Source organism: Rhinoderma darwinii, chromosome 13 (genome assembly GCF_050947455.1).
Source record: "Rhinoderma darwinii isolate aRhiDar2 chromosome 13, aRhiDar2.hap1, whole genome shotgun sequence".
Classification (NCBI taxonomy): Eukaryota; Metazoa; Chordata; class Amphibia; order Anura; family Rhinodermatidae; genus Rhinoderma; species Rhinoderma darwinii.
This window is the reverse complement of record NC_134699.1, coordinates 64,348,763-64,365,877: the sequence shown is the minus strand read 5'-3', so window position 1 is coordinate 64,365,877 and position 17,115 is coordinate 64,348,763. Positions and strand designations below refer to the sequence as shown.

The 17,115-nt window shown below is 45.8% G+C and overlaps 1 protein-coding gene across 1 annotated transcript; it reads left to right on the top strand.

The window, feature by feature from the left end:
- The first annotated feature begins 9,220 nt into the window (after nt 1–9,220).
- On the top strand, nt 9,221–12,503 carry LOC142665681 (protein kinase C delta type-like). Its single transcript, XM_075845410.1, has 4 exons — nt 9,221–9,579; nt 10,910–11,160; nt 11,376–11,438; nt 11,606–12,503. The coding sequence occupies exons 1-4, from the start codon at nt 9,337–9,339 to the stop codon at nt 12,162–12,164; spliced, it is 1,116 nt and encodes a 371-aa protein (XP_075701525.1). The 5' UTR covers nt 9,221–9,336; the 3' UTR covers nt 12,165–12,503.
- Nucleotides 12,504–17,115: the final 4,612 nt, after the last annotated feature.

The window sequence follows — 17,115 nt, the reverse complement described above, 5'->3', positions numbered from 1 at the left end:
TCAGTGGTATATATAGTGTCCAGAGTCTGGTGGCCAGTGGTATATATATTATCCAGAGTCTGGTGGCCAGTGGTATATATAGTATCCAGAGTCTGGTGGCCAGTGGTACATATAGTATCCAGAGTCTGATGGCCAGTGGTGTGTATATATAGTGTCCAGAGTCTGGTGTTCAGTGGTACATATAGTATCCAGAGTCTGGTGTCAGTGGTATATATAGTGTCCAGAGTCTGGAGTATCCAGAGTCTGGAGGCCAGTGGTATATATAGTATCCAGAGTCTAGTGGTTAGTGGTACAAATAATATCCAGAGTCTGGTGTCAATGGTATATATACAGTATCCAGAGTCTGGTGGCCAGTGGTATATATAGTATCCAGAGTCATGTGGTCAGTGGTACATATAGTATCCAGAGTCTAGTGTCAGTGGTATGTATAGTGTCCAGAGTCTGGTAGTCAGAGGTACATATTACAGTACTTTCTTGATCCCGCAGCACTCCGTGTTTCAAGGGTGCGTGAGTAGGCGACGCGCGTGGTTAATCAGTCTGCATCTGTTCCTAGGTCTGATAGAATGACTTGATCTGCTACCACTCAGGCTAGTAGGCTGAGGAGTGGGAGAACCTATCACAGCATGGCCAGACGGTTCTAGCTCCTGCCCTCGGTCTATTTATACCTTCATTTGCTGCTTGTCCTTTGCATGTGATTCTCTCTCATTTCCTGGCTCTGCTGTTCCTGCTATTACTATTGACCTCTGCTTCATATTGACCCTGGCTTACTGACTACGCTCCTGCTCTGCGTTTGGTACCTCGTACACTCCTGGTTTGACTCAGCTCGTTCACTACTCTTGTTGCTCACTGTGTTGCCGTGGGCAACTGCCCCATTTCCCTTAGCTTCTGTGTAGCCCTGTCTGTTTGTCTGTCGTGCACATATGGAGCGTAGGGACCGTCGCCCAGTTGTACGCTGTCGCCTAGGATGGGCCGTGCAAGTAGGCAGGGACTGAGTGGTGGGTAGATTAGGGCTCACAAGTCTGTCTCCCTACCCCGACATTACATAATCACAGGCCCATATACCTTTTCTACCTTGGTTCCTACACAACTATGGACCCCCTTGAGACCCTGGCTCAGCAAATGCAGGGTCTCTCCCTACTGGTCCAAGCCCTGGCTCAGAGGTGCAACCAGCGTGATGCTAACCAGGTAGTGCCCTCCACCTCACCTCTTGAACCCCACCTCAAGTTGTCTGACCGGTTCTCAGGGGACCGGAAGACTTTTTTTTCCTTTCGGGAGAGTTGTAGGCTCTATTTCCGTCTAAGGCCCCACTCCTCAGGTTCTGAGAGCCAGCGAGTGGGTATAATTATATCCCGGCTCCAGGATGGCCCCCAAGAATGGGTCTTCTCCTTGGCTCCTGACGCCCCTGAACTTTCCTCTGTTGACCTTTTTTTTTCTGCTCTCGGGCTCATCTATGACGAGACTGACAAGACTGCCTTTGCCGAGAGTCAGCTGGTGACCTTACGTCAGGGTAAGAGACCCGTTGAGGAGTACTGTTCTGACTTTAGGAAGTGGTGTGTAGCTTCTCGGTGGAATGACCCTGCCTTGAGGTGCCAGTTTAGATTGGGTCTGTCGAACGCCCTGAAAGACCTGTTAGTTAGCTATCCCTCTTCTGACTCTCTAGATCAGGTTATGGCTTTAGCCGTACGTCTTGACCGACGTCTCAGGGAACGACGACTTGAACGTTTTTGTGCCTTCCCCTCTGGCTCCCCCATGATGGCTCCCGAGGTTCCATTGCTTCGTTCTTCCACGGAAAACTCGGATGAACCAATGCAACTCGGGGCCTCCGTGTCTCCACAACAACGTAGAGAGCTCCGCAGGAAGAATGGTCTCTGCTTCTACTGTGGGGATGACAAGCATCAAGTGAACAACTGTCCTAGGCGTAAGAATAAGCAGCCAGAAAACTTCCGCGCCTAAGTGACCATCGGGGAGGTCGCTTGGGCGCACAGGTATTTCCCGTAAATATGAAACCTAATAAAATCTTGCTCTTCCCTTTCAGGTCTCTTTTGAGGGTAGGTCTGCCACCGGCAGTGCCTTCGTGGATTCAGGGTCTTCTGCTAATATTATGTCTGTGGAATTTGCTATGTCTCTAGCTATGCCATTGATTGATTTGCCTAAACCTTTCCCGGAAGTGGGTATCGACTCCACTCCACTTGCTAATGGTTATTTTACGCAGCATACCCCTTATTTTGAACTCATTGTTGGCTCCATTCATTTGGAGCAGTGCTCTGTACTGGTGATGCAGGGATTATCGTCCGATTTGGTTTTAGGCCTTCCCTGGTTGCAGATGCATAATCCCACGTTTAACTGGAATACTGGGGATCTTACTAAATGGGGTAATGAATGCATGACGTCCTGTTTTTCTGTTAATTTTATTTCTCTCCCTGAGGAGGTGAACACTACCGGAGTTTATTCAGGACTTTGCTGATGTTCTCTCTAAGGAGGCCTCCGAAGTGTTACCTCCTCATAGAGAATACGATTGCGCAATCGATTTGGTACCAGGAGCTAAGCTCCCAAAGGGTAGTATATTTAATCTCTCTTGTCCCGAACGTGAAGCCATGAGAGAATATATCCAGGAAAGACTGGCCAAGGGTTACATTCACTCCTCTACTTCTCCGGTAGGTGCTGGCTTCCTCTTCGTAGGTAAGAAGGATGGTGCTCTTAGGCCGTGCATCGATTACCGAAACTTGAATAAGGTCACTGTAAGGAACCAGTATCCCCTTCCTTTCATTCCTGATCTCTTCAATCAGGTTCAGGGGGCCCAATGGTTCTCTAAGTTTGATCTTCGGGGGGCTTATAACCTTATCCGAATCAGAGAAGGGGATGAGTGGAAGACTGCGTTTAACACGCCCGAAGGTCATTTCGAATACCTCGTCATGCCCTTTGGGTTGTGTAATGCTCCCGCGGTCTTCCAGAATTTCATAAATGAGATTTTAAGAGACTACCTGGGGGTATATCTCGTAGTGTACCTTGATGACATACTTGTGTTTTCCAAGGACTGGTCCTCCCACATTGAGCATGTCAGGAAGGTGCTCCAGGCCCTTCGGGAAAACAAACTCTTTGCTAAATCCGAAAAATGTGTGTTTGGGGTGCAGAAGATACCATTTTTGGGTCAAATCCTCACTCCTAATGAATTCCGCGTGGACCATGCCAAGGTTCAGGCTGTGGCTGAATGGCTCCAACCTGCCTCCCTAAAGGCGATACAATGCTTCCAGGGGTTTGTTAATTATTACAGGAGATTTATTGGTAACTTCTCGGTCATCGCTAAGCCTCTTACGGATCTTACTCGCAAAGGTGCTGATCTCCTCCACTGGCCTCCGGAGGTGGTCCAGGCTTTTGAGTTCCTTAAGAAGTGCTTTATCTCTGCCCCAGTGCTAATTCAGCCTAACCAAATGGAGCCATTCATCGTGGAGGTTGACGCCTCCGAGGTGGGAGTGGGTGCTGTCTTGTCCCAGGGTACCAGGTCCCTCACCCATCTCCATTCCTGTGCCTACTTCTCCAGGAAGTTCTCGCCCACTGAGAGTAACTATGATGTGGGCAACCGCGAACTCTTAGTCATTAAATGGCCATTTGAAGAGTGGTGTCACTTCTTGGAGGGGGCTAGGCACCAGGTAAATGTCCTTACTGACCACAAGTATCTGTTTTCCTAGAATCTGCCCAGAGGCTAAACCCGAGACAAGCTCGATGGGCATTGTTTTTTACTAGATTCAATTTTCTGGTCACCTATAGGGCTGGGTCTAAAAATATTAAAGCTGATGCACTGTCGCGTAGCTTCATGGCCAGCCCTCCTTCGGAGGAAGATCCTGCTTGTGTTTTGCCCCAGGTATAATCATATCCTCTGTTGATTCTGACTTAGTCTCCGAAATTGCGGCTGATCAAGGTTCAGCTCCTGGGAACCTTCCTGAGAACAAGCTGTTTGTTCCCCTGCAATTCTGGCTAAGGGTACTCAGGGAAAATCATGACTCTGCACTATCTGGCCATCCAGGCATCCTGAGTACCAAGCACCTCATTGCTAGAAACTATTGGTGGCCTGGTTTGCCTAAAGACGTTAAGGCCTACGTCACCGCTTGTGAAATTTGTGCTAGGTCTAAGACTCCCAGGTCCCGATTAGTGGGCTTACTATGTTCTTTGCCCAGTCCCCAGAGACCTTGGACCCATATCTCCATGGATTTTATCACCGATCTGCCTCCATCTCAAGGCAAGTCGTGGTGTGGGTTGTAGTAGACCGCTTCAGTAAGATGTGCCACTTTGTGCCCCTCAAGAAACTACCCAATGCCAAGACGTTAGCTACCTTGTTTGTCAAACACATCCTGAGTCTCCATGGGGTTCCTGTCAATATTGTTTCTGACAGAGGGGTACAATTTGTTTCATTATTTTGGAGAGCTTTCTGTAAAAAGTTGGAGATTGATCTGTCCTTCTCCTCGGCCCGGTATTTAGGGCCGTACAAGGTCATTGAGGTCCTTAACCCTGTCTCCTTCCGGCTGGCGTTACCCCCGTCTTTTCAAATACACGACGTGTTTCATGCCTCCCTCCTGAAACGCTGCTCCCCGTCCTTGGCTACCTCGAGGAAACCTCCGGTCCCTGTTCTCACCCCTGAAGGGGTAGAAATCGAGGTGGCCAAGATTGTGGACAGCAGAATGGTCCAAGGCTCCCTCCAGTACCTGGTCCATTGGAGAGGATACGGGCCTGAGGAGAGGACTTGGGTACCCGCCCGGGATGTTCACGCTGGGGTATTGCTCAGGAGGTTCCATCTTCGATTCCCCAATAAGCCAGGTCCAACTAGGAAGGATCCAGTGGCCCCTCATAAAAGGGGGGGGTACTGTAAAAGATCTGCCAGACACAGCTTCTGTGTCGACGCCCGTGGTTAATCAGTCTTTATCTGTTCCTAAGTCTGATAGAGTGACTCGATCTGCTACCACTCAGGCTGGTAGGCTGAGGAGTGGGAGAACCTATCACAGCCTGGCCAGACAGTTCTAGCTCCTGCCCTCGGTCTATTTATACCTTCATTTGGTGCTTGTCCTTTGCCTGTGATTCTCTCGTTTCCTGGCTCTGCTGTTCCTGCTATTACTATTGAACTCTGCTTCATATTGACCCTGGCTTTAATGACTACGCTCCTGCTCTGCGTTTGGTACCTCGTACATTCCTGGTTTGACTCAGCTCGTTCGCTACTCTTGTTGCTCACGGTGTTGCCATGGGCAACTGCCCCATTTCCCTTAGCTTCTGTGTAGCCCTGTCTGTTTGTCTGTCGTGCACATATTGAGCGTAGGGACCGTCACCCAGTTGTACGCTGTCGCCTAGGATGGGCCGTGCAAGTAGGCAGGGACTGAGTGGCTGGTAGATTAGGGCTCACATGTCTGTCTCCCTACCCCGACATTACACTTGTGGTCAGTGGTGTATATAGTATATGGAGTCTGGGGGTCAGTGGTACATATAGTATGCAGAGTCTGGTGGTTCATGGTACATATAGTATCCAGAGTCTGGTGGTTCATGGTTCATATAGTATCCAGAGTCTGGTGGTTCATGGTACATATAGTATCCAGAATCTGGTGGTCAGTGGTACATATAGTATTCAGAGTCTGGTGGTCAGTGGTATATATAGTATCCAGAGTCTGGTGGTCAGTGGTTTATATAGTATCCAGAGTCTGATGGTCAGTGGTATATATAGTATCCAGAGTCTGGTGGTCAGTGGTATATATAGTATCCAGAGTCTGATGGTCAGTGGTTTATATAGTATCCAGAGTCTGATGGTCAGTGGTATATATAGTATCCAGAGTCTAGTGGTCAGTGGTAGCAGCAATGCCTGGTTAAGCCTCTGACACTAGAGCCGGTTCAGGACCCGTGCGCTGCAGGATAACAGTGTTAACCACATACCCCCGTATCCCATGTAGAATGTAATGACGTTAATATCTCCTCATGAGGGTATGTTCACATGGAGTATTTTGGCGCTGTTTATGATGCGGAAACTGTGTCGGAAACAGCGAAATCCAGAATAAGGGAAAACATCCGACATATTTCCTGTGTAACATAGAAGCAGCTAAAGATGAGAACTAAGGCAGTGTTAACACAAAGTTCTTGCAGGTAGAAAAATCTAATTTTGACCTGCCTGCATGATGTTTTTCGGCCACGGCCATTGAGCGCCGCAGGCAAAAAACGCAGGGAAAACTGCTTTCTCTGCCTCCCATTGATGTCATTGGGAGGATAGCGACCGAAACGTCCAAAGATAGGGCATATTGCTTCTTTTTCCAGCGAGCGATTTTTACTGCTCTTGTAAAAATCGCCTCCTACTCCCAACGTGATTTCCGCATCAAAAACAGCGCCAAAATATTCTGTGTGAACATACGGTGATATGAACGTCATTACATTCTACATAAGATACGGGGGTCAGTGGTTAACAGGGGTCCTGAGTCAGCTCTAGTGCCAGAGGCTTAACCAGACATTGCTGGACCCCATAGAAAACCTTTCAATGGAACCCCGAAGTGGTTACCAGCTCCATGTAAAAGTTAGGGTGAGGACAAACTTGCTAACCGAATCGCAATTAAAAAAGTACAACTCCCAGCATGGTCTAATAATCAATCTACTGTGTCCCAGAGATACACTATGCCAGACATGTGCCATCAGAGATATACTGTGCCACACATGTGCCCTCAGAGATATACTGTGCCACACATGTGCCCTCAGTGATATACTGTGCCACACATGTGCCCTCAGTGATATACTGTGCCACACATGTGCCCTCAGTGATATACTGTGCCACTCATGTGCCCTCAGAGATATACTGTGCCACTCATGTGCCCTCAGAAAAATACTGTGGAACATATGTGCCCTCAGGGATGTACTGTGTCATACATGTGTCCTCAGAGATATACTGTGCGCCATATATACCCCAAGTAATAAAATATGTTGCCATATGTAGCCAGTATACTGTGCAGGACTAGACTCCAAAATAAATTCAGACCCCAAAGCAGAAGGGAAAATAAATTCAGACCCAAGACCAGACCTTAAAACGAATTTCGACCCCAAATCAGCCCCCAAAATTATTTCAGACCACAAACTAAATGTCAAAATTCATGCAAACTCCAGACAAAACAACAATTTTAATCCAGATACAAAAAAATTCATTCAGACCCCAGACCAGACCCCTAAATTTACTCAGACCCCCCGACCACACCCCCAAATTTACTCAGACCCCAGGCTTGATGGCAACATTTATCCAGACTCCAGACCAGACAACAATTTGAATCGAGATCCAGAGCAAATGTTTATATATAAAATCACAGCACACAATTTAGCTGACATTGCGGTAATAAGACAGTAATGTAGCCGCATACAATGTGTAAGAACAGGGCCGTACAGGACACATATACCATAGAGCACAACCCCAGATAAAAGAGCCACACACACTGGATAACACCACCATAAATAAATTCATTTACAATAAAGTAAATATAAAATCAATGAACTGGTCATATTAAGCACAAATAACAGTGTGCACATATCAATTGCCTAAGGCGGCAGCAGCAGCAGCAGCCGGGTGCCAGCGCTTCCCAAAACTAAATGTCATACACAGCCTGTAGCGCTTTCAGCCTCACCATCGTTTCAATAGCATCTTAACTCTACCTCCACAACATCTCCATCCACTGTCTAGCGCCATCATCTCCCTACTGAGGCATCATCTCCTCATACTCCCTACCTTCCGCATTAACTCCCTCCACCTCCTGCAACACCACATCCTCCTCTTCACAATACCAAATCTTCCCGCTCTCATCTCCTGTAGCATTACATCCTCCCCCTCTCCCCTCCTGCAGCACCACATCCCCCCCCCACCCCTCCTGCAGCTCCACATTTTCCCCTCTTTCCTCATGCAGCACTAAATCCCCACTACAGCAACTCTTTCCCCACTAACAGCACCTTCTTCGGTATACACTAATAGGCCCTGAGTTGATACTCAAACATTCCCACCGACACCCTCTTACGCCGTGTCTATAGTGGACACCACCTTTCTGTGGTAACTAGGTGTTACCATTCCCATTGTTAAAGGTCTGTGTCCATACATACTGACAGTTTCCAATCATCGCTGACAGTATAAGACTGTGTTAGAACATGTTACGATCTGTGGGTATGTGGACCCACTATGCCGCACCGCCATAGTGGAGTTGTAGCTGGCCAAACAACAGTTTACCAAGTCTATACAAAATCCAAGCACAGGGGAACCTGCAATAGTAGCCCCTCACTTCTCTAGTCATCCCCAGCCTTTATAACAACACAAAATAATTCAAACCAAATACTAGACCCCTAAATAAATTCAGGACCCAGAGCAGACCCTAGAATATATACAGATAGACCTACAAAACTATTATAGTCCCCAGACCTCCCTAAACAAAAACAGACACCTAAATAAATACAGACCCTAGACCAAACCCCTAAATAAATACAGACCAAAGACTAGAGCACTAAATGAATGCAGACCCCAGACCAGACCCCTAAATAAATACAGACCCCAGACCAGACCCCTAAATAAATACAGACCCCAGTTCAGACCCCTAAATTAATGCAGACCCCAAACGGACCTCTAGATAAATACAGACCCCAGACCAGACCCGTAAATAAATACAGAACCCAGACCAGACCCCTAAATTAATGCAGACCCCAGACCAGACCCCTAAATTAATGCAGACCACAGACCAGACCCCTAAATAAATACAGACCCCAGACTAGACCCCTAAATAAATACATACCCCAGACTAGACCCCTAAATAAATACAGACCTTAGACCAGACCCCTAAATAAATACAGACCCCAGACCAGACAACTAAATAAATGCAGACCCCAGACCAGACCCCTAAATAAACACAGACCCCAGACCAGACCCCTAAATAAATACAGACCACAGACTAGACCCCTAAATAAATACAGACCACAGACTAGACCCCTAAATAAATACAGACCCCTAAAAAGAAACCCAGATTCTATATTGTGGATGAAAAGGGTTTTGTCAATAACCTGAGCAAATAACCGTTATTTATCTCTACTGTAGGAGTGGCATGTATTGCTACTGTGTTCTGCAGACCCCTGACCAGTCCATAAGAAACCCTGGTTGGGAAACACAGTTCTGGACACTAGACTGGCACTCATGATGCCCACATCAGACATGGCAGAGCAGGTTACTGCCAGGCAGGTGCCACCTGAGGATTCCATGACCTCTGACATCATGTGACCTGCACACGACCAACTGCCGTTTACTTTCAACTGTCGACGGCAGCGATCGGACTGAAGTCTACAGGTAGGAAGATATTGGAGAAAATGGCGTCCAATGGACATGGAGAAGACAGTGAGAAGAGAGAAGAAGAGAAGAGGAAGAGGGAGGAGGACAGCGTCACCGGATTCAAGAAGAAGAAGAGGAGAGGAGACAAGGACAGAGGATTGGAGGATGAGGAGCCAAGACCTGGGAGCAGCCAAGACCCTGGAACATCCAGCCCCTATGCCAGGCTTACCATCAGCCGCTTCACCATCCACCAGGTCCTGGGTAGGGGCAGCTTTGGCAAAGTGAGTATAATATCTAAATATTTCATTTTATAGGGTGGTAAACCTAAAGTTTACCTTTTATCTCCATCAATGGTTCTCTGTTGTCACCATGTTATGCTGGATGGATGATGGGTGTAGTGTTCTCCTATGGGATGCCTAATAGGACATCCAGACATATTCCTGCCCCCATAACCACTACTTTAGTTTTTCATTTTAGTATTTTTCTGTCGGCATATGAGAGATTTTGATTTTTGGGGGCACGAGTTGTAGTTTTTAATGGCTCCATTCAATGTACCATATCATTTACTGGGAACATTGTAAAAGTCAGTTTTTTTTAGGTGAAATAGCAAAAAAAACAAAAAAAAAACAGTTCCTCCATTGGTATAAGAATTTAGCTTTTATGGGGTTAACTAAGTGGTAAAAATGACACGTTACCTTTATTCTGCGGGTCAGTACAATAACGGGGATACCAAAATTATATTGTTTTATTTTTTATACTTTTTATCCAATAAAAACAATTTGTAAAAAAATTAATTTGTTGTGTCTCCATATTCTGAAACCCAGAATTTTTTTTATTTTTCGGTTGATGGGGCGGTGTGAGGACTTGTTTTTTGTGGGGCGAGCTGTACTGTTTATTGGTACTATTTTGGGTGACATAAAACTTTTACTCACTTTTTAACTTTTTATTCCATTTTTCGGGGAGCTAAACAAAACTAAATAGAAAAAAGTGTATTTATTTTTTACGGCTTTCACCACACGGATTAAATATTGTTAGATTTTTAAATTTGACCCTTTTATGAATATCAATTCTGCCTATTTATTTTTGACATTAGGGGAAAAGTGATTTTTATTTTTTTTTGTAAATCCCACTAGAGGACTTGAACATATGATGGTAAGATTGCTTGTACAATAGACTGCAATATTTATGTATCGCTTGTTCTTTTAGCCTCCTCCTATGAAGCTTAATAGGAGGACCAAGTTGGCAGACCTTGGGGTCTTCATTAGGCCCCCTGGCCTGCCATGAAAACTATCTACACACTGTGATCGCGTTGCGGGTAGGGGTGATGGGGTGACAGCGGGAGCTTACCTCTATTTAACTGTTTAGATGCTACGGTCGCTATTATAGCGTATCATCCTGCTCCATACTCCCCCCACCAACTAAGATAATTATGTCAAATGTGGGTAAGGCGTGAAGATCTCTCCATACAGGACCCAACAGCTGACACTGCATTATGCTGGGAGCTCAGCTTTGTTCTGCTGTAGAGTCCTGGGCACTACCCGACTGACCGACCTCTCTGTCCACCCCTGTTCCTTCTTCTTCTCATGAGGAATCTCCATTTGTTTTCCTCAGGTGGTCCTGGCATCAGTCCCCGGCCGAAACACCTACATGGCCGTAAAAATGATCACCAAACGGGACAATGCGGACGAAATTATGAGAGAGCGGCGGATACTCCTGGCGGCCAGACACTGCCCGTTCCTATGCCACCTCTATGCCGCACATCAGTCTGAGGAACGGGCATTTTTCATCACGGAGTATCTGTCCGGTGGCAGCCTGGAGGCTTTGATCAGGATGTGCGGCTGCTTGAACATCGGCAGCGTAAGGCGAGTAAATAATCAGGAGACTGTGGTGGGTGGAAAGAAGAAAAGGTGAGGGGGAGGTCAGATGAAGGATAATACAGAGAATGCAGAATACAGGCTGCCATAATCAGCGCCTCTTCTCTGCCAGAGACCGCACACACTCCATCATAACATGATATTAGGGAATTGATAGAGGAAGATTTCATGACATTGAGACTCCGCTCTGTTCTCTCCATCAGATTCTACACAGCAGAGATGATATGTGGCCTCCAGTTCCTCCATGGACATAACATCGTCCACCGGTAAGCAGAACTTCCCCCTTCTTTCATTCTCCTTTACATGCTGGAAACAGTGCACCCAGCTTTCCTACACTCCTGAATGCCTATTCTGCTTGGTGGTGCAATGACCCATCCCCCATCTCCTGGATCACTGGGCTTATTTGTCATTCTCTCGTCTTATTTCTTTGCAGAGATCTAAAGCCGGAGAATATAATGTTGGATGCAGATGGCCACGTCCGTATCATCGACCTGGGACTGGCCCAAGATGGCGTCACCGCCTCCAATAAGATCCGTGGAGTGTCGGGAACGTTGCATTACATGGCCCCCGAGGTGCTTCTTAGAAAAAAATACGGCACCGCAGTTGACTGGTGGAGCCTGGGGATTGTGGTGTCCAGGATGGCAGCCGGACGCTCCCCATTTTACAACGGCCACGTCAGGCAAATGGCTATCAAAGCCATCACCACCGCGAAGCCTAAATTTCCAACTTGGCTTAATCCTGACGTGAAACATCTGACCAAGAGACTGGTCCGTAAAAATTCTAAGAGGCGCCTCGGTGTGTGCGGGAACATCAGAGCGCATCCATTCTTCTCCACCATCGGCTGGGAGGAACTGCAGGAGAGGAGGGCACAGCCACCATTTACACCATTTGTGCCCGTTCTGGAGAACCAACATCTGAAGTGGCCAGAGAATAACAAAGCCCTTCACCCCTTGGCCGGGTTCAGCTTCATGTCACCAAGCTGGACCCGATAAGATCTCAGGACAAGGGCCCAGAACGCCTCCTGACCCGTGCCACATGTCTCTGCTGCTGTATGTCACCTCGGCTGCCCAGACCATCATCTCTCTCCTTACCATCTTCATGCCACAACTCTGCCATCTTGCTGCTGCACCAGAGCCTTGACTTTCCATCCTTCAATCCCGGGCTGGCATCTGGCATCACTCCAGCCTGAAGATCCTCTACACCCCCCAGGAGCGGCCTGTGCTTAGTTTCCATCTGGAGAGATCAGGAATAATAGCCGCATGTTGTAGTCCTGGGGCCGGAGCGGCCATTATACCTGATCTCACCTCAGCACAGGCCAGGTAAGTAATGCACCCACATCACCCACATCACCACACTACATGATAAGTATAGACACCACACTACATGATAAGTATAGACACCACACTACATGATAAGTATAGACACCACACTACATGATAAGTATAGACACCGCACTACATGATAAGTATAGACACCGCATATAGACACATAGTACATTTAGATTAGACTTTAGCCTTTGATCCTGGGATTATTCTGATCGCCATATTTGGGGTCAGGAAGGAATTTTCCCCCCTTAATATGAGGACAATTGGCTCATTCCTCAAAGGGGGTTTTCGCCTTCCTCTGGATCAACACAGCCTTAAATAGGTTTAGGATGATAGACTAATAAGTAGTAACACACATAAGTAACATAATATAAATATAGAAAATAATTTAAAAAAATAATTCTTAATTTCATACAATTTATAGTTTACACATAAATAAATACAGTAGTTAATTAAAAATAATAATTAAAAAAATGAATAAGAATTTTTTTTTAAAAAAAATGAATTATTTTCCCCTAGTCTTTCCCCATATTACGCATGTTACACTTCAGCCTTTGATCCTGGGATTTATGCCGACCGCCATATTTGGGGTCAGGAAGGAATTTTCCCCCCTAATATGAGGACAATTGGCTCATTCCTCACAGGGGGTTTTCGCCTTCCTCTGGATCAACACGGCCTTTAGATAGGTTTAGTATAATAGATAAATAGATGACACATACATATACACAGTATATAATAATAGTAGTCTTAATACTTCTAGAATAATCTCCTAATAATAAAATATAACCTTCCCTTATCTATAAATAAAACTTTCCTTTTACCCCCTACATCTTTGTGCTTGTCTTTATTCCCATTGGACTTCTGTGTAGTAAATGTTGTCCGAGCTCTGAGACCCCCACCAATCACTAGAACGAAGCAGCTGAAGGTCTCGTGTGAGCGCTCAGCCGCTTCCTGTCTGTTCGGCTTTTTCCGGAAAAATGTATCGGCTCATAGACTTTCTATTGAGTCCGTTCACCGATACATTTATTTCTGGAAAAAGCCGAACAAACACAAAGCAACTGAGCGCTCACACGGGGGCTTCAGCTGCTTCGTTCTAGTGATTGGTGGGGGTCTCAGTGCTCGGACCCCCACCAATCCAATCTTCTGACATGTCACTATGTCACTATGACATGTCAGAAGTTTGTCAAACGTTTAGCTACACTTTAAAGGTATATGTCAGATTTAAAGCACAATTGTGGTGTGAACAGAGCCTTACAGGGGTTGTCAGGTTTTTACAATACCGTTTTGCTAGAGGGGTCCAGTAATCTGTGGGGGAACTTGCTGCAAGAGTTTAATTTCCCTACAGCATCTCTAAAGGGGAAGTAAAGTAGTACACAGTTCTATATTCACCGGGCTGGGCATGTAATACATGGATGTGATGGTCCTCCTGAGCAAGAGATGATGTTTGTAGCCCCTCTCCATTCTGGATAATTAATCAGGGTCCTGAACGGGGGACCCACAGTATTACCCCAAAATTCCCTAATAGGGCATTTGAAAATAGGTTTTCCAAACCAGAAAACCGCTTTAATGGTTATATAATGATAAGTGAGAGTTTGTTACAATGTATCAGTGCAGGAGAGAGCTGAAGTACAGGCTATTTAGATTGTGGAGGATTATCTAAACGGGATACACTGAATGGGGCACAGTGGGGGATGGAGGATCGGCTATAATGCTGCCCCCTACAGTCAGGGCCCTCACCTCATGGATGCTCCTGTTACCAGATCCTTCACACCAGAGATCAACATTCATGAAGAAGAAAAATCTCCTGCAGAGACGTCCACACCGAGAGATCCAATAGGACTGGTCTATACAAGGAGTCTTCATATCCGGGGGCATATTTACAGCCATGCCCCCATATAATAAATACTTTATTCCTGTATACATGAGAAGTTCTACAACTTTATAATATCATTTATGTTTCAATTACTCACCATTTTCAAGATCTGTTTGCTGTCAGTGAATGAGGACACTCTTGCTCACATTCAGATGCAGTGAACCTGTACATCGCTAGTCCTGCTCTCAGCTAAGAAACATAAAGTAGATTAGGAAGTTGTAGATCTTTTCATTTATACAGCGATTAAAGAGACTCTGTCGCCACATTATAAGTGCCCTGTCTCCTACATAAGGAGATCGGCGCTATAATGTTGGTGACAGCAATGCTTTTTATTGAAAAAAACCGATCTATTTTCACCATGTTATTAGCGATTTTAGATTTATCCTAATGAGTTTCTCAATGGACACCTGGGCGTGTTTTACTATTGCCCAAGTGGGCGTTGTACAGAGGAGTGTATGAGGCTGACCAATCAGTGACCAATCAGCGTCATACACTTCTCTCCATTCATTTACTCAGTGCATAGGGATCCTGCTAGATCCTTATGTGCTGTCTTATACGAACACGTAAATGATACTGAAGTGTTTAGACAGTGAATAGACATTCCACGGGATGTCTATTCACAATCTGTTCACTTCGTTAATGTTTCTGTGGTAGTTACAGCAGAGCAAAGCGTAATCCCGCGAGATTACGCTGTATATGACAGGTTACAACCAGATTACGCGTCCTCTGCTGTAACTACCACAGAAACATTAACGAAGTGCAGAGATTGTGAATAGACATCCCGTGGAGACTTCGGCTCCCCATAACTCATATTCCAGATTAGACTATTTCTTTCTACGTCATTCACATCTTTCCGCCTCACATCAGCCTCCATAGATGATATCACATTCTCTGATCATGCTCTTATAACTCTTACCCTCTCACTCCCAGGTTCGTTCGCTCTGTCTTTCCAATAGGGCCTCCTTAGTTAAATGCAGACGGCACTTTTACAAATTTAGTAATAAACCTCGTAGGACCCTGGCGCGGGCACTTAGGAAAACCCGTTCCCGTACCTATGTTCCTCATGTTCAAGCTTCAGACAATAGGCGTTTGCAACTTCCCCATGACATCTCGGAGGCCTTCCGTGCCTATTACCACTCTCTTTATAATCTTCGTCGGGCACCCTTCATCTCCGGATGGAGGGAGCCACATGGAGAAGATTGAGACATATCTCCGGTCCTCAGGGATGAAATGTATCCCCCAGGAGGCTATCGGTACCCTGGAGGCTCCTATTTCATCGGAGGAGTTGTCGTGGGCATTCAAGGACTCGCCAGCGGGGAAGACACCGGGCCCGGATTGACTACCTTTGCAATACTGTAAGGCCTGCTCGGATCTGCTCTCATCCCATTTCCTACACGCCTTCAACTCACTCACTGAGGGGAGTTCTCTTCCTCAAGATACGTTGAGGGCCCACATTACGGTGATACCCAAAGAGGGGAAGGACCCATCCATGTGCCAAAATTATCGCCCCATATCTTTGTTAAACGTAAATCTAAAGCTGTTTGCGAAGATTCTGGCCCATAGAATACACTTTTACTAAATGAAACCACTTTTTATGGGAAAACATTTTTTTACTGTCATTTTTATTATTCATTTTTATTTAACATTACTTACTTATTTTTTTAGTCCCACTAGGGGATTTTACTATGCGATCTTTAGATTGCTGCTATAATGCTTTAGTATACTTAGTATACCAAAGCATTATTGCCTGTCAGTGTAAATCTGACAGGCAATCTATTAGGATGTGCCGTGTTCGCTATTGACCGCGGCAATTAACGGGTTAACTGGCCGCGTTTGAAGTAAAGCGGCCATTGGAGCAGGAGCCCGGCAGTCATCAGACAACTGAGTCCCAGCTCAAGCCTGCACGGGACACCCGGAGTAGCCACTGACGTCACTGTCCATATAGCATATACAGTGAAGGAAATAAGTATTTGATCCCTTGCTGATTTTGTAAGTTTGCCCACTGTCAAAGACATGAACAGTCTAGAATTTTTAGGCTAGGTTAATTTTACCAGTGAGAGATAGATTGTATAAAAAAAACAAACAGAAAATCACATTGTCAAAATTATATATATTTATTTGCATTGTGCACAGAGAAATAAGTATTTTATCCCTTTGGCAAACAAGACTTAATACTTGGTGGCAAAACCCTTGTTGGCAAGCACAGCAGTCAGACGTTTTTTGTAGTTGATGATGAGGTTTGCACACATGTTAGATGGAATTTTGGCCCACTCCTCTTTGCAGATCATCTGTAAATCATTAAGATGTTGAAGTTGTCGCTTGGCAACTCGGATCTTCAGCTCCCTCCATAAATTTTCGATGGGATTAAGGTCTGGAGACTGGCTAGGCCACTCCATGACCTTAATGTGCTTCTTTTTGAGCCACTCCTTTGTTGCCTTGGCTGTATATTTCGGGTCATTGTCGTGCTGGAAGACCCAGCCACGAGCCATTTTTAATGTCCTGGTGGAGGGAAGGAGGTTGTCACTCAGGATTTGACGGTACATGGCTCCAGCCATTCTCCCATTGATGCGGTGAACTAGTCCTGTGTCCTTAGCAGAGAAACACCCCCAAAACATGTTTCCACCTCCATGCTTGACAGTGAGGACGGTGTTCTTGGGGTCATAGGCAGTATTTCTCTTCCTCCAAACACGGCGAGTTGAGTTAATGCCAAAGAGCTCAATTTTAGTCTCATTTGACCGCAGCACC